At 38.8% G+C, this 15226-nt stretch overlaps 2 protein-coding genes across 2 annotated transcripts; both read right to left on the bottom strand.

Annotated features, from left to right (window-relative positions):
- Positions 1–2938: 2938 nt before the first annotated feature.
- LOC118206480 (voltage-gated hydrogen channel 1-like) lies at positions 2939–5265 on the bottom strand. The gene is made up of 5 exons (XM_035379253.1): positions 5134–5265; positions 4550–4654; positions 4195–4426; positions 3680–3792; positions 2939–3060 (listed from the first exon to the last, which is right to left on the bottom strand). The coding sequence occupies exons 1-5, from the start codon at positions 5251–5253 to the stop codon at positions 3004–3006; spliced, it is 627 nt and encodes a 208-aa protein (XP_035235144.1). The 5' UTR covers positions 5254–5265; the 3' UTR covers positions 2939–3003.
- A 3138-nt stretch (positions 5266–8403) lies between these two features.
- Positions 8404–15135, bottom strand: LOC118206479 (voltage-gated hydrogen channel 1-like). Its single transcript, XM_035379252.1, has 6 exons — positions 14268–15135; positions 12392–12614; positions 10976–11080; positions 10587–10818; positions 9932–10044; positions 8404–9607 (listed from the first exon to the last, which is right to left on the bottom strand). Exons 2-6 carry the CDS (start codon positions 12572–12574, stop codon positions 9551–9553), a joined length of 690 nt encoding a protein of 229 aa, XP_035235143.1. The 5' UTR covers positions 12575–12614; positions 14268–15135; the 3' UTR covers positions 8404–9550.
- Positions 15136–15226: the final 91 nt, after the last annotated feature.

Here is a 15226-nt window from a genome sequence, read left to right as displayed (position 1 = left end):
TTAACATCCCGTGTAGCCTAAGATTCAGTGGTGAATTGGCTTTAAGTCTTTAAGAAACATTAAAAATTACATGGAAAATACATACATTAAAAGCAGATATGTCTGCAAAAGTTTTATATGCAAATTCCCTGTGAGATACTGGACGACCCATAGATGCTTGGATTTTGTATGCAGATTTTTTTTTTTATTCGCATGCAATGCGCACTCGCCAATAAATGGCCCAGAATGATCACATGGCAGGTTAAGACCAATCAGAGTAGAGTGCGTTTAATGGGCGTGAATTAAACAACGCTTTTTGTAAAGGGACCGTTGGAGATCTTGAACCTTCGATAATTTTCAATGATATTTCACTGAGTCCTGTAGTGAGCATACAAGGTGGAAAATGATTCGATTCTGTTATTTACAACGGTAAAAAGGCTTCACCGAAATAGGACCTGGACATTTAGCTTACTAACTTGGCTTTTTTATTCACTCTACTTGGCTTTTGTCATGTGGAGTATTTAGATTTAGATGACATGAGAGACCAGGTCTCTGCTTATTTGCCCTTTTAAATTTTCCCTTTTAACCAAAGGCATAATTTATGAGGGGGGTTGGGGGTTGCAACCCCCAGTATTACAGAACAAGCCAAATAATCTCCCAATAATATGTCATCATGATGAGAAAAATAATAATTCATATAATTAATATTCACTGTGGGAACCACACATGCAGATATCATTCTTTCACCTTCTCTGCATCTCATGAAAGCATAGCGGTTGGTACCAAAAATCTCTAATTTGGAGCCATCAGATGAAAGGACAGATTTCCACTGGTCTAATGTCCACTGCCTGTGTATCTTGGCCCAAACAAGTCTATTCTTCTTATCGGGCTCCTTCACTTTCTTTGCAGAAATTCAAACATGAAGACCTGATTCACGCAGTCTCCTCTGAACATTTGATGTTGAGATGTGTCTGTTGCTTGAACTCCGTGAAGCATTTATTTGGGCTCTAATTGGAGGTGCAGTTAATTGGACATTTCCGAGGCTGGTGAGTCTAATAAACTTATTCTCTGCAGCAGAGTTAACTCTTGGTCTGCCTTTCTTGTGGTGGTCCTCATGAAAGTTGGTTTCATCATAGTGCTTGATGGTTTCTGCGACTGCACTTGAAGAAACTTTCAAAGTTCTTGAAATTTACCAGAATGACTGACTTTCATTTCATAAAGAACCCGATCCTCCCAGACAGATTGTAACAGAGGGTTCTTGTAGCCCATAGCTCCATACTAACTGCCATTTTTTTCTGTGAGTGAACACATGGCTTTCCCCACCACAGCACCGTTCCTCATACATTGAAATTAAAAGACCTACAGCAGCACTTATAAAATCCACTGTGTTACATATAACAGCTTAAACCTCCATGCAAGAGATCTGCATCCATAGCCGTACTGCACAGTTGTTGTAGTAATTAGGTCTTTGAATACAAGGCACAATGACACTCAAGGATTAGTTACAAATGACCTAAATGGACAAATGACCTACTTCTCCACAGTAGTAGGGAGGACATTTAGATTTACATTTTTAAAGTTAAATTAGTAGCATTGTCTCATGGCTGTTCCTTTTTGGGACTGATTCTGAAATTCAGTTACGTTTGCAGAGAGATGTATTATTTCGGCAGGCTAGGCTTCTTTTAGGAAATCACTCCCGTTGGACTGAAGATAATCTGCTAATTCATTAAAATCTAATTATAATTAATGGCATTGTGAAAGGCTGCAATCATATTTGTTTTATTTACAGTTCCATGAGAATTCTGCCAATAGTTTATGTATGCTTAACTAGTGCAATATATGGATTGAGATTTTTTATTTATTTCATGGTAATAGTAGCATTAAAATGGTAAATTGGTGTCACTTGGCAATTTTTACATGTTGTCATGATCCTCTTTACCCTTGTTTTTGGTTCCTTACCAATATTTATGAAATATTATGTGGTCAGTGTACACACACTTAATTTGTAGAACATGGTGTGTGTTTAGAACAGATTAATGACCCAAAACAGCAGGTGTTTGTTTATACAGATGTTGCTTTTGAGAATTTTTCATGTCTATCTGATTCAATATTCAACAATATTTAAGGTGTTTTGAGTATATTCATCTTTCTGAAGGATTTTTAAAAAAAAATCTTTCCCCTAGTCTCAAATAATAAAAAATACAATTTTAGTTGTTATAGCTGAAACCGTTATTATGCTAGAAACAGCAAGGTTCCTCTAGAGAAAGAATCTATTCATGACCCAAAACAGAAGATTTTTGTTTTGGAGGATGGGGTTGTTTTTGAGAACTATTCTGGTATCTGTTGCAAGTATTAAAGGCTTCAAACTAAAGGTTAAACAATGTAGGCCTGTTTTATTTTTGTGTTTATAGAAAATACAGCAGCAAAAGCTTGTCATGGAAATATTGATATTCTTGGGCTCCCCCTTGTGTCTGGATCAATAGCTACAGGATATATTTTATTGAAACGTTAGCACCAAGTACTTCAACTTGATTTTACGTTTCCAATACTGCAAGTTGAAATTTTGATTGAACAATAGATTGATTTAAAAATAATTTAGCATTAGTTTAGCTAGTGCATGGCAATTGCAGACACACAATTAAACAGAGGTGTTGTTTTTGAGTGATAGAGTGGACAACACTGTATACTGAATGCCTTCCTCCCTGGGTTACACTGTCCACAGCTGGCACTGGTATGGGTGGGATTTGATCATGACACCAAAAACAAGAGGCTTAGTTGGAAGCAAAGGTGGGATCTCTATTGATTTGAACGCTAAAATATATATCAATCTATTACTGGAACTGAAGACCATGAGAACCACTTTTTGTTTTGAGTCTTTATTCCATGGTTTATTATAGGAGACAATTTATGTTGGAAAGCAGGCTTGGTGATAATTATGGTAATGTGTTTAAAATTTGAATATTATGGTGCTGAGACAGAGATGGTGAGATGATGAAAATCCCCCATTACCCAATCCCACGATAATCAGAAGTTGATGTCATGCTGTTGTAGAAGGGTTTGCAGTCTGATGTTTTCTTGTTCCTAGGAGAGAAAAGTTGGATGTAATTTAAGTGATTTACTGATGCTGATTTACTAAGAAGGTTCATTCTTTGATTTAGGAAGATTTAGTAAGGAGTGAACACCCTTTACACTCACATTGAAATACTAATATGAGGAGCAGAGAACTTTACACTTAATTCATCACACTTAATTCATAATTGTGTTTATTATCACTTTTTGTGTCATTAGAAATGCTAGTTATAAATGTAAAAAATTGTTAGAAAAGGTAATACATGCTGATTTATTGTAATACAATCTTTTTGCTATAATATACTATACTTTTTTATAATATAAAAAGAAAATGTTAATACACTATAGACATAATTAAGGAACGATATCATCATTACTACAATTGTCAATCTTCAAGGTTCAAGGCCATTGACATTTTAAGGCAAAATTAACTGGCTTGCTACTGGTGCATACACACTTAAAAAATGATCTCAGTAAATGTACCAAAATGCAAACATCAAACATCTTTCCCAGTATTATCATAAAATCAGGTGTGTGTGTGTGTGTGTGTGTATGTGGGGAGTGGGGTGAGTTGGGGGGTTGAGTTTGCCTTAGGACAATTAAATCTTATTTGACATCTCCAGGGACTCACTACTCTATAGCGGTGTTCCTGCTGGTCATTGATCTGAATGATGAGGCGTTTGTTAGTCTCCTTCAGCTTGTGGACTTTATGGTCAGCGCGATTCTTCACAGAAACCATTACCCCTGAACAAAAAGACACAACAGTCTTGATTACTGCACAGCATAGGAATTTGGCCTTATTGCTGCGATGGGGACACAATGTTGCAAGAAAGGCCATCTTTCGACTAAATGAAGAGAAGGGAGTTTCCTGGTGTCCAACCTGGCTCTCTCATCTTCCCTTCTCTAACTCAGCCAATATTTGGTGGGCATTATAACGAAAATGGCTGCTGTGAATCAATCTGGTAGGTGGTTGAGGTGAGTTTCTACATTTGCTGTAAAGCACTTTGAAATCACAAGATGAAAGGTACTAAAGGAATGTGCCTGTGTCCTTGTTTTTATGTTATTTATTCAGAGGAAGAGAGGTGTGCTGGAATATGTCAGTTCTGAGGGAAATTTAAGGATAGTGAACCTCAGGCCTGGCCTCACCGTTGATGATCCTGGCCACCCTCCACAGCCTGAGTAGGATGAGGAGACCTGTTGCATTGAAGGCATCTTCATGGGAGGCATACACGATGTCCAGCACAAAGGACACGATGACCACCACCCCATCAAACACTTCAAATTTGTGTTTGAAAAACTCTAGCCGGTAGGCAAAAAGTTTGGCTGCCAGTTCCACCATGAAGAAGGTCAGCAGAGACAGGCTGAGGTAGTGGAACACCTGGAGACCTCACAGGTTAGACTGATCAGTAACTGATCATTTACCAATATGTATGTTACAGAATCTTTCACTCTGAACAGTCTTGGGCTCTCTGTTGTTTTCTGATGTAGGTTTTAAGCTCACCTGGGGAGCAATATGTCTGTCATCTGCTTTGATAATTGACAGGTCCAGGAGCAGCTCACACAGGACAAACACAACATCCAGAATCACCAGGCATACCACAAAAATCTGACAAAAGAGGGACACATCTACACTTGGGTAGGGCAAAAATACCACATCTACACTGGGATGGCCATAGGTCCTTCATCTACAAAGACATCACTATCTGTATATTTATGACAATATTTATGACGTCCCTGAATTTAGTCATCTAACAAAAAATTACTGAAATGTTGTTTTGATATTATGAAAATATTATTGAATTTACATATTATGCTCATGTAGGCCAAAGTTGATTTCATCCATCCATCCATCATTTATACCCGCTTATCCTGGGCTGGGTCACAGGGGATGCGACCCTGCCTAGCATACGTTGGGCTAGAGGCAGGATTACACCCCGGACAGGCTGCAAATCTATCCCAGGGCGCACACATTCAATATTCAAATAATTTATTAGGCCATTGAACCATTACATTCATTAGTTCTGTTGAGCAGTAGCTCTTTCTGATCACTTTCCTACTCCCATGAGGCTAGTGCAGTTATGTTACCTGAAACCTGTCATGGCTGAACAGTCTGCGCAAGGAATCCCGGACATTGTGGGGCTCCTGATGCTGTGGTACTGACACCACTACTAAGTCCTCACTGGACACAGGCTCTTGCTCAGTCATGAAGAATGACGGAAATTCGATGTCAGGTGTACTGTCTGTTTCATTTCAACCTCTTGGCTTTCCTGCAGAAAGGAATTAACCATTTTCTGTCAAAAATTTGAATGCAACAAAATTATTATTATATATTTTTTTTGCATAATAATTCACCTTAAGACCATGATTTACAAGTTAAGAAACCCATAATAAAACTATGAAATGTACATAAATAATTTAATAATTTGAGATATTTCCGAGGAAGAACTGTCAGCCCTACTGATCTTCAGAGGTTATGACACACCAGCCAGAGTTGTAAAAGAGTTATGAAGGTAAATTGTACAGTTCCACTAACAAAAAAAGTGCAATGTCAGTTTTAGGCTACTTTGTAGACAGCGGTTACATGATGGTTCCACTTGTATGTGCTCTGGCACTCCTGTCATTCTCATTTTTGCCACTGTCAGAGGCAGAGCTCTACACAAAGCCTGCTGTGTTAATATTGACCCAGGCCGTCAGTTTGGAACCCATTTGTCAGAACTTCACAGGCAACATGAATACTCTGTATATTTTCCGTCTGATGAAAGCGAAGAATAAAAGCAGTAGCTAAACACCATGTATCTACATTCTGTAGTTGCCATGGTGGTGTGTATTTGACTAGCAGATATGACTGGTAAGGAAATTTCCCCGCCTGCCATATCTTGCCATTTTTGATAAGATTATATCCAAAGCAAGGCAAACAGTAACCTACATTCCCAGCTTACAATGGTCTTGCCATTTGAACTGTTTTTAAACGTGATTAAAAACCTGATTACTGCAAATACATTCATTATTTAATACTTGGGCTGAGCATGTGGTTGCCACAAAAATGTAATATTTTAATCTGAGTCCTCTTCAACTGAGGTCATCCATTCTGTCAAAACATTTGAAGGACCACGTGTTAAAGTTCGAATGAATTCGGATAGATTAATTAATGCAATAATTAATGGATAAAAGTGGTGGTGGTGGTGTCCAAATTAATCGATTGTTATTGCAAGAGTCTAAATTGTTATTATAGCACTATAGCAGTAAACGCTTACACTCGTGTAACTGAAAGACAAATTATGTTAATGACTGGCATGCCCGAAAGGTTTTGACTGATAACCCCGCCTTTTCCCCATCTGGCTCTCATCGTAAGTCTCTTCATATTTTCTGTTTTGCAAGTGAAAAACGGAGAAAGGAATTGTTGAAAACAACCCTGCCGTTTGTGAGACTCGAACGGCAAACGGTTTGCCATGATATACACGGATCACTGATAATGGACTAATTATGTTGGTTTATACATGTGACAAGCAACCCCAGTGCAGGCACATACATTTTAAACAATTCATTATACATGCAGCCAGATCCAGAATTATTGACACCCTTGATGGAAATGACAAAACATGCAGGATAGAATATATGGTTCTTGATATTTAAGACGGGACAAAAATGAATTGCTCCTAGGAGAATATGTTGTGCCGAAACATGGAAAACTATATACTGTTATTATAATACAATGATTCTTTTAAAACCTTTATAATATTTTAATGAATAATACTTTTTTAAGGGTGTTCCAGGGGCTGTTATCTTGTTAAGAACAATGGCATAATTAATTCTCCAGTCTTGTCAAAACAAAACTGTAGGTTAGACTAAGCGCTGTTTTCCTTGCCAGGGAAGGCTGCACCAGGTACTAATCACAGGAGTGCAAATAATTGTAAAACAGTTTTTTTGGGAAATAAATCAATTATTTGAAGAATGTGATGCTAAAAGCAGCCAAGCAGGCAAAGCTGAATAATAAGAGCAGAAGGAGTATAGCAAAAGATTTCAATGTTAATTAGCACTTACTGTCAGAAGATGAGTTAGGAAGAGATTGAGGACCACAAGGAACAAGAGGTAGTTGGAAAGTATATGTGAAAGCAGATTTTGTTCAATAGCTTTGAAAAGGGCTCTTGTCTAGTACCTGTCTAAATCAGCTGTCAGTCACTATGGCCTGTCACCGAGAGAGGGTGTTATCCTTTTAGCTTACGGTGGCGTACGCGGTGGCGTATAATATCATGCCTGGTGCCTGAGGCCTCGGCAGAGCTGTGAAAAGCTGGATCTGACTGGTTTACCAACTTTTTGAAGCCCTTCTCTCACAATTAGAAAACAAGAGGGGATGAGCCTTTCAAAACGTTTTAATAAAGGAAATGTTGTGCCTTCTTCAACAATCTCCAAGTCAAAAGGAGGCACAGGTTGTTTCCATCTCGACAAGACAGGTGCGACTACACTACAAGCCCAGTTTCCACCTTTTGAGGTTGTCGCTGTGCCTGATGAGCTTACTCCCTGCACTAACACTGCTGTGCCTGATGAGCTTCCTCGCTACACTTACACTGCTGTGCCTGATGAGCTTCCTCGCTACACTAACACTGCTGTGCCCGATGAGCTGTACCCCAACACTGCCAATGGGAGATGTCTTTTCCCCACTACCAAGGACCTGTCCCCTTTCCCAAAGGGTTGACCAAGGAAAGTTGGCATGCAGGTCAGAGGGAAGAGCAGAACAGCCATCCTGACAGACACACCAGTCAAAAGAAAACTAGAGGATCCCAAAGCCAGTCAAAAAACAATGAAGAGGCTTATCAACAATTCCTGCATCTAAAAGGAAAAAGAGGTCTTCAGAGGCCTCTGAAGATGAACACTTTAGCCTGGTATGGACACCTGTGTGAATGATCTGCACAGGGAAGTTGGCCTTCAGTTCCAATAGGCCTGTTGCAAGAATTGGCTCCTGAGTTTGGGCCGTTCTCACCAATTCCAGTGCTCAACGCATTTGAATCTTTTTCTATATATAGAGGCTGCACAGGGCATGATGGATGAAGCCTGGCGGGTGATGTGGTACATTCTGTATTTGCGCAAGATATACTCCACCATTATTCTATGCAAATGAATCTGTCCAGCACAGCAAATCTGGTTCACAAAACTTGGAACAAACAGTCAAACCAGGCATTGCAGATCAAATATGAATCAACATTCAGCAACTGCATTGCCAGGTTTCCCGCCTAAAGCCTGAAACATACCCTATGTAAGCACGCAAACGCAAATGACAACAGCGGGTGAACACACTCCATACAAACGGAAATGTTATAGAAAAGTTTCAGATTTAAGGCTTTGCACCTGAGCCCACAATTGAGATTTGAAAGAAAACTTTATTTGTGACATTTAAGAGGCATAACCTATTTACAAACATTATGATATTAAAATATATGGATAATACCAAACTTACCATACATGTCAGCATTGTAGATGGAACCACTTTTTCAGTTTGTATAGCAATTTTGTGAGTTTGCGTTCTCATTGGAACATTTTTACTATATAAAAATCTTGACATTGACACAAAACACCTTGTGAAGAGGTTGGCAGTATTTTTATTTATTGGGTGTTGAGCAGTGTAGAAATACTGAAGTTAGAGACTACATACCTGTAACCTTAATGTGTGGGAACTCATGATTTCCTGCAGTTTATATGCTTGGATTACTATGTCAGGTGAACAGCTATTTAGCAGTTAATGTTTACAGTACTTATGGAGAGTAATCGTGCATGCCCTGTCACAGGTTTAAAAAAAAGGTTTATAACTGAAAATGTAAACCTCAAATTCCACTGTCTGTTATTTCTCATAAATTGGGAAATATGTTGAACCAGGAATAATTAACTGTTCTTTAAAGTTGTTTCTTTCTTCACGTCAGTGATGCTTGACATTCATATCCCACCTCTGTCACATAGATAGAGGCCAAAATGGTTAGCTTGCGGCACAAAATCGGCATATTGTTTAAACAGAAAATTCTGTGTTTACTTTAACAGCGCTAACAAAAAGGTTCTGAAGTACTCTGCTGGGATACAACGCCTCATGACCAGAGTTATCGTACATGTAATCAAAATATATGAAGTCTGACCGCTCTGAAACCAGTCCCATTCTTGTCAACAGGAAATTTTGAACACTGTAAAATAATGGAGTGAATGTTAATTTTAAACCCTGAGAGTGTGTAATCTCAGCTGCATATTCAGTTATTACTAGTCTCTAAGATTAAGCTTTTTAATAGGGCACTGAATGTTTAGTTATTTGAGTGATTAGGCAGGCTTAATATAGGCTATGTAAGAGGTGAAACTAACCAGCTAAACATTATTTCTTGTGTGTCAAATCCTTTGTTTAACAAAACAAGCAGGATTGTTGATAATTAGGGTAATAAATAATATGATTAAAATTGGAATATTATAGTGCAGAGGCAGAGATGGTGAGATGATGATGAAAATATTCTGTTAGCTTATCCCACGATTATCAGAAGTTGATGCAATGCTGTTGTAAAAGTGTTTGCAGTCTGATGTTTTCTTGTTCCTAGGAGAGAGGAAAAATTGGACACATTTAAAACGATTTACTGATGCTGATTTCCTAAGATAGTTTTAATTCTTTGCCAAGATTCCACACTACCTCAAATTTATGAAGAAATGAACACACTTTACACTCACACTTAACCCAGTGCTTACAGGTGGAAGTGAGTTACTAATATGAGAGGCAGAGAATCATCATCTGATAATGAAGCAAAAAGCAACCATCAATGAAGTATCCAGACACTTTCTCATTATTATTAACATTGGGAGTTTGGGGGGGTTGAGTATGCCTTGGGAAAATTCTTATTCTTTGACATCTCCAGGGACTCACTACTCTAGAGCGGTGTTCCTGCTGCTCATTGATCTGAATGATGAGGCGTTTGTTAGTCTCCTTCAGCTTCTGGATTTTATGGTCAGCGCGATTCTTCACTGAAACCAGTAACCCTGAAGGAACAGATGCAACAGTCCAGATCACTGCACAGCACAGGAATTTTGCAGTAACAGAGTGGCAGTCTTCAAGAGTCTACATTTAGACTGTGGCAGGAAGTCATGTAAGAGGTCACAGAATTATTCTTTATTTAGTCATGGTATAATAATTCAGGAGCCAATTCCTGATAGGATGTTTTTAAAACACAACCATATAGCCCTATTGCAGTGATGGGGACACTGTGTTGCAAGAAAGGTCATCTTTTGATGTTAAACTGAGAGAAGGGAGTTTCCTGGTGTCCTGGGAAACAATATTCCCAACCCCTGGTACTCTCATCTTCCCCTCTCTAACTAGCCAATGTGTGGTGGGCATTATAACAAAAATGCTGCTGTGAGTTTCCACATTTGCTGTAAAACACTTTGAAATCACAAGATGAAAGGTACTAAAGGAGTGCCTGTGTCCTTGTTTTTATGTTATTTATTCATAGGAAGAGAGGTGTGCTGGAATATGTCAGTTCTGAGGGAAATTTAAGGACAGTGAACCTCAGGCCTGGCCTCACCGTTGATGATCCTGGCCACCCTCCACAGCCTGAGTAGGATGAGGAGACCTGTTGCATCAAAGGCATCTTCATGGGAGGCATACACGATGTCCAGCACGAAGGACACGATGACCACCACCCCATCAAACACTTCAAATTTGTGTTTGAAAAACTCTAGCCGGTAGGCAAAGACTTTGGTTGCCAGTTCCACCATGAAGAAGGTCAGCAGAGACAGGCTGAGGTAGTGGAACACCTGGAGACCTCACAGGTAAGACTAATCAGTAACACAAACTCAGGTAAGAAACAACTACATAATTTACCAATATGTATGTTGCAGTTGCATTTTTCACTCTGAATACGTGCCAACTCTTGGGCCACCTGTTGTTTTTGGATGTAGGTTGTAAGCTCACCCGGGGGGCAATATGCCTGTTGTCTGCTTCGATGATTGACAGGTCCATGAGCAGTTCACACAGGACGAACCCAACATCCAGAATCACCAGGCATACCACAAAAATCTGACAAAAGAGGGACACATCTACACTAGGGTAGGGCAAAAATACCAAGTCAGGCACATCCACACTAGGATGACCATAAATCCTTAATCTATAGTGACATCACTATCTGTTTATATATGATAGCATAACGCCTTCAGCTAGCACAAATTTTGTTTTAAAATATTTTTTTCAAGACCTTATTCATGGTTAAATTTGAAGTTTGGTCGAGAAAGAAGGATGTTTTAATCTGCCATTGCTTAAAGGTATACTAATGTAGGATTTTTTTGCCCTGAGTTTATTATGTTTGATTTTACCCCATGCAGTTATCCAGCTAACTCAGTAATTCTGCTTCCTGAAATACTCCTCCGGACATTTAGTCAGAATTGGGATACTAACACGGAATTGTGTGTAGAATAAGTAACATTAGCAGGCCATAGGTCATAGTGAGATAATATGCTTGTAAAGTGAATGACTTTTTCATGAAGCCTGTAGGCTTTTCAAAGTTGCTTGCAACTTTGTTAGCTTTGTTAATGAAGTTGGCTACACGTAACGTTTGCCATATAGCATGCATGCTGTATCAAATTAATTTCCTCTGATTAGAATAAATGCAGGTGACTTACCAAGCTAGGTAAGTTGCAACTATAAACAGCAACAGCAGTTCCCATTGTGGGGGAAGACACAGAATTTGATTCTTGGTGGAAGAAGAGAATTTGATACAAAAGCTACCTAACCTCGAGCATCTAGCTGTATAAGGTAACCAGCTAAAGGTAAGGTTACAACAGGTCCAACAGAAAACAGGCCAACTCCACATCGCTTTTCATCCCCTTGGAGAACTTCAGCTGACGTCACCCAAGGTTGACTAGTTTTTGAACAAGCCCTGTTGGCTTGTCTTCCTGCTTCGCTGTATCTAGGCTTCATAGCATCTGCCACTGCAACAGCTGACTGGCAACAAAAACTTTGTTGGAATCTGATCCCAAACTACAGGCTCTGTAGCCACGCCCACTTCTCCCAACACAGAAAAAAGTGTCACGCCCAGAAACATCCCAAACACATAAATAGAGGTAAAAGGTGCACAGATTCAGATTAAGTGTGTAAAGATAGAAATTGCCAGTGCATCATAGATATGCCTTAGCATAGTTATTTTATAATATTTTCAAATACAAAATCCTGCATAGTTTGCCTTCAAAGAACAGAGAATGTTATGGTACAATATTCTAATTTATTAGGAAATTGAACCATTACATTCATTTGTTCTGTAGAGCAATGGCACTTTAAATTATACTTCTTTCTGATCACTTTCCTCCTCGGACAAGGTTAGTGCAGTTATGTTACCTGGAACTTCTCATGGCTGAACAGTCCGCGCAAGGAATCCCGGAAATTGTGGGGCTCCTGATGCTGTGGTATTGACACCACTGCTAGGTCCTCATTGGACGCAGGCTTTTCCTCATCCAACCACTGGGTGGTGCTGTGTTGCTCATCACCTACTGTAGCGAAGTGCTTCAGGTAATGGCACATGGTTGCTGCCCAAAAGGTGTCAAATCACTGCTCCAGCTCTCTGTGCGAAAAAAAAATACATCTGGGACATTGCCTTAGGCTAGGACCGATAGCACAATACAAATAGCTAGAGGTCAGTTAATGAATACATATCCACCAATCCTACTGAGGCATGAAGAATGTGACAGAAATTAAATGTCAGGTGCAATGCCTGTTCCATTTCAACCTCATGACTTTGCTGCAAAAAGGAATTCACGATTTTCTGTCAGTGACTTGAATGTAACTAGACTTTTTTGCACATTATATTTCATCTTAACAACTTGATTTACAAGTGAAAAAACTCATAATAAAACTAAAATATGCAAAAGTATTTAAACATATTTATGAGGAATGACTGTATCAGCCCAACTAATCTTCAGATGCAATGACACCAGCCAGCTGAGGCACATCTAAAGTTCCAAGCCATTCATGCTGTTAGATTGCATTCATAAATACCTCCATAACACCTGAAAAAAAGACTTACAGAACTTTTGACGTGCTACGTTAAATCTAGAGTAAACAACAAGATTAGCCTTTAACAGAATTGTAGAAGACTTAAGAACATAAATTTCAATTTAGTGAAAACAAAAAAGTGCAATCTCAGTTTTAGGCTACTTCACAGACAGCTAATACGACTGTTCCCCTTACGTGCTCTGTCACTCATGTCATTCTCATTCTTGCCAATGACAAGCAGGTATACTCCAGAGGCAACACAAGACTCTGTGGTGGTACTGTGCTAATATTGACCCAGTAAGGAACTCATTTGTCAGAAATACACAGTCAGCATACATACACTCTATTTTCAATTTGGCTGAAGCAAAGACTGAAAAAAATGGTTAAACATTGTGTATCAACATTCTGTCGTTGCCCCGGGGCTTGTGTATTCTAACCAGCAGTGACCAGTAAGAAAATTGTCCTGCTGGTCATATCTTGCCATTTTTAATGAGATTATCCAAAGAAAGATAAAAAGTAACCTTCGCTCCCTGCTTACAATGGTCTGTCCATCTGAACCGTTGATTAATTAGTGTTAAAACTCTCAGTTTTGTAATCCACTTAGTTTTGCAATCTGTACGTTCGGTTTCCCTATCCATACATACACCCAGTTTTGCAATCCATGTGCACGGTTTTTTAAGTGTGATCTGTCGGGTTTGCAGTTTTAAATCCATTTGTAAATAAAGGGTTAATTGCGGGAAAATCAGACACAAAAGCATCATAGCTACAATTTGGAATCACTTGAGGAAACGGGACAAATGTTAACGCAATATGATACAAGAAGCCTATATCATAAATATTACCATGGCTAGGGAGCGATATTAAACATGAATCAAAGTGCTGAGCCCAAACAAACCACCTTTTAATAAAGGAAATGTTGTGCTTTAAACAATCTCCAAGCCACAAGGAGGCAGAGGTTTCTTCCATCTACATGAAACTGAGCCTAAAATGAAATCGCAATTCAAAAAAGAAAAAAAGGAAAAAGGAATCTATGTATGAATATGAATTCTCAGTAATTAAATTACAACTGTAAATATTATATTATAAATAGGCAATTGCAGATGTAAAGCTTTGCACCTTAACCCACAATCGAGACGTGAAAGAAAACCTTATTAATTAATATTTAAGAGGCGTAGCCTATTTACAAACAATATTTATTAAAATGTACACAATGTAAACTTACCATTAAAGTCGGTATTGTATATGGAACCACGTTCTCTGTTGGTATAAACAATTTTGCGAGTTCGCGCTCTCATTGAAGCATTTTTACCATAAAAAATCTCGATGCTGACTCAAAAAACTTCGTGAAGAGCTTGAAAGCATGTTTTCTCGGTTGAGCAGTGTAGAAATACAGAACTTGTGGCGGTGATACTAGGCTATATTTAGGCTATACACACCTGCAATCTCAACGCGTAGGAACTCGTGATTTCCTGCATCTACATGCGTGGATTAATGTGTCGGACGAACAGCTATATTGAGAAGGTAATGATTACAGTACTTATGGAGAGTAATCGTGCATGCAGGTTCCGTGGTTATTAAAAGAATGGTTCAAAACGGAAAATGTAGAACTCCAATTCCAATTTCAATGTCTCCCTTCTAATAAATTTGGCAAAACATTGTGAATAATTAAATGTTCTTTCAAGTTGTATTTTTCTCCACGTCAGTGATGCTTCACATTCATACCCAACCTCCATCCTCCATCCAGCAGATCGAGGCCAAAAAGGTTAGATTTATGCCAGAAAAGCGGCATATTGTTAACATAAAAATACTATAGCTACTATTACTATAATAGCACTAACAAAAAGTGTTGACGCAGCCTACTCTGCTAGTATACAAAGCCTCGTGGAGGGACAAGTTACCGTACATGAAGCTGAAATATTTGAACAACCTGACCGTTCTGAAATAGTTTCCATTCTAGCCAACAGATGGCGCTCTTCAAAATGTAAAACAAAGGAGTGTATGGCCATTTTATACCCCAAGAGGTCGTAGTATACACATTCTGAGATGACTAGCCTGTAAAATTGTGTGTCATTAGATAAATGGACAATAAACGTTTCGTCGTTCAAGTCAGAGTAGGCTACATTGGGAAATTATAGTTCAGCAAATGACTCTTAGGTTACATTAATTTACAGGCTCATAGGC

Source organism: Anguilla anguilla, chromosome 10 (genome assembly GCF_013347855.1).
Source record: "Anguilla anguilla isolate fAngAng1 chromosome 10, fAngAng1.pri, whole genome shotgun sequence".
In the NCBI taxonomy this organism is placed as follows: domain Eukaryota; kingdom Metazoa; phylum Chordata; class Actinopteri; order Anguilliformes; family Anguillidae; genus Anguilla; species Anguilla anguilla.
Note: the sequence above shows the minus strand (reverse complement) of the source record. Positions and strands in the feature narration are given on the sequence as shown.

Excerpts from the sequence above, each read along its gene's own strand:
- LOC118206480 (XM_035379253.1), bottom strand. The coding sequence starts at position 5,253 with ATGACTGAGCAAGAGCCTGTGTCCAGTGAGGACTTAGTAGTGGTGTCA. Across the intron at positions 3,793-4,194 it reads GGTGGCCAGGATCATCAACG|GGGTAATGGTTTCTGTGAAG; the intron begins GTGAGGCCAGGC and ends CTTTTTGTTCAG. Across the intron at positions 3,061-3,679 it reads AGGAACACCGCTATAGAGTA|GAACAAGAAAACATCAGACT; the intron begins GTGAGTCCCTGG and ends TTTCTCTCCTAG.
- LOC118206479 (XM_035379252.1), bottom strand. The coding sequence starts at position 12,574 with ATGTGCCATTACCTGAAGCACTTCGCTACAGTAGGTGATGAGCAACAC. Across the intron at positions 10,819-10,975 it reads ACAGGCATATTGCCCCCCGG|GTGTTCCACTACCTCAGCCT; the intron begins GTGAGCTTACAA and ends TGAGGTCTCCAG. Across the intron at positions 9,608-9,931 it reads AGGAACACCGCTCTAGAGTA|GAACAAGAAAACATCAGACT; the intron begins GTGAGTCCCTGG and ends CCTCTCTCCTAG.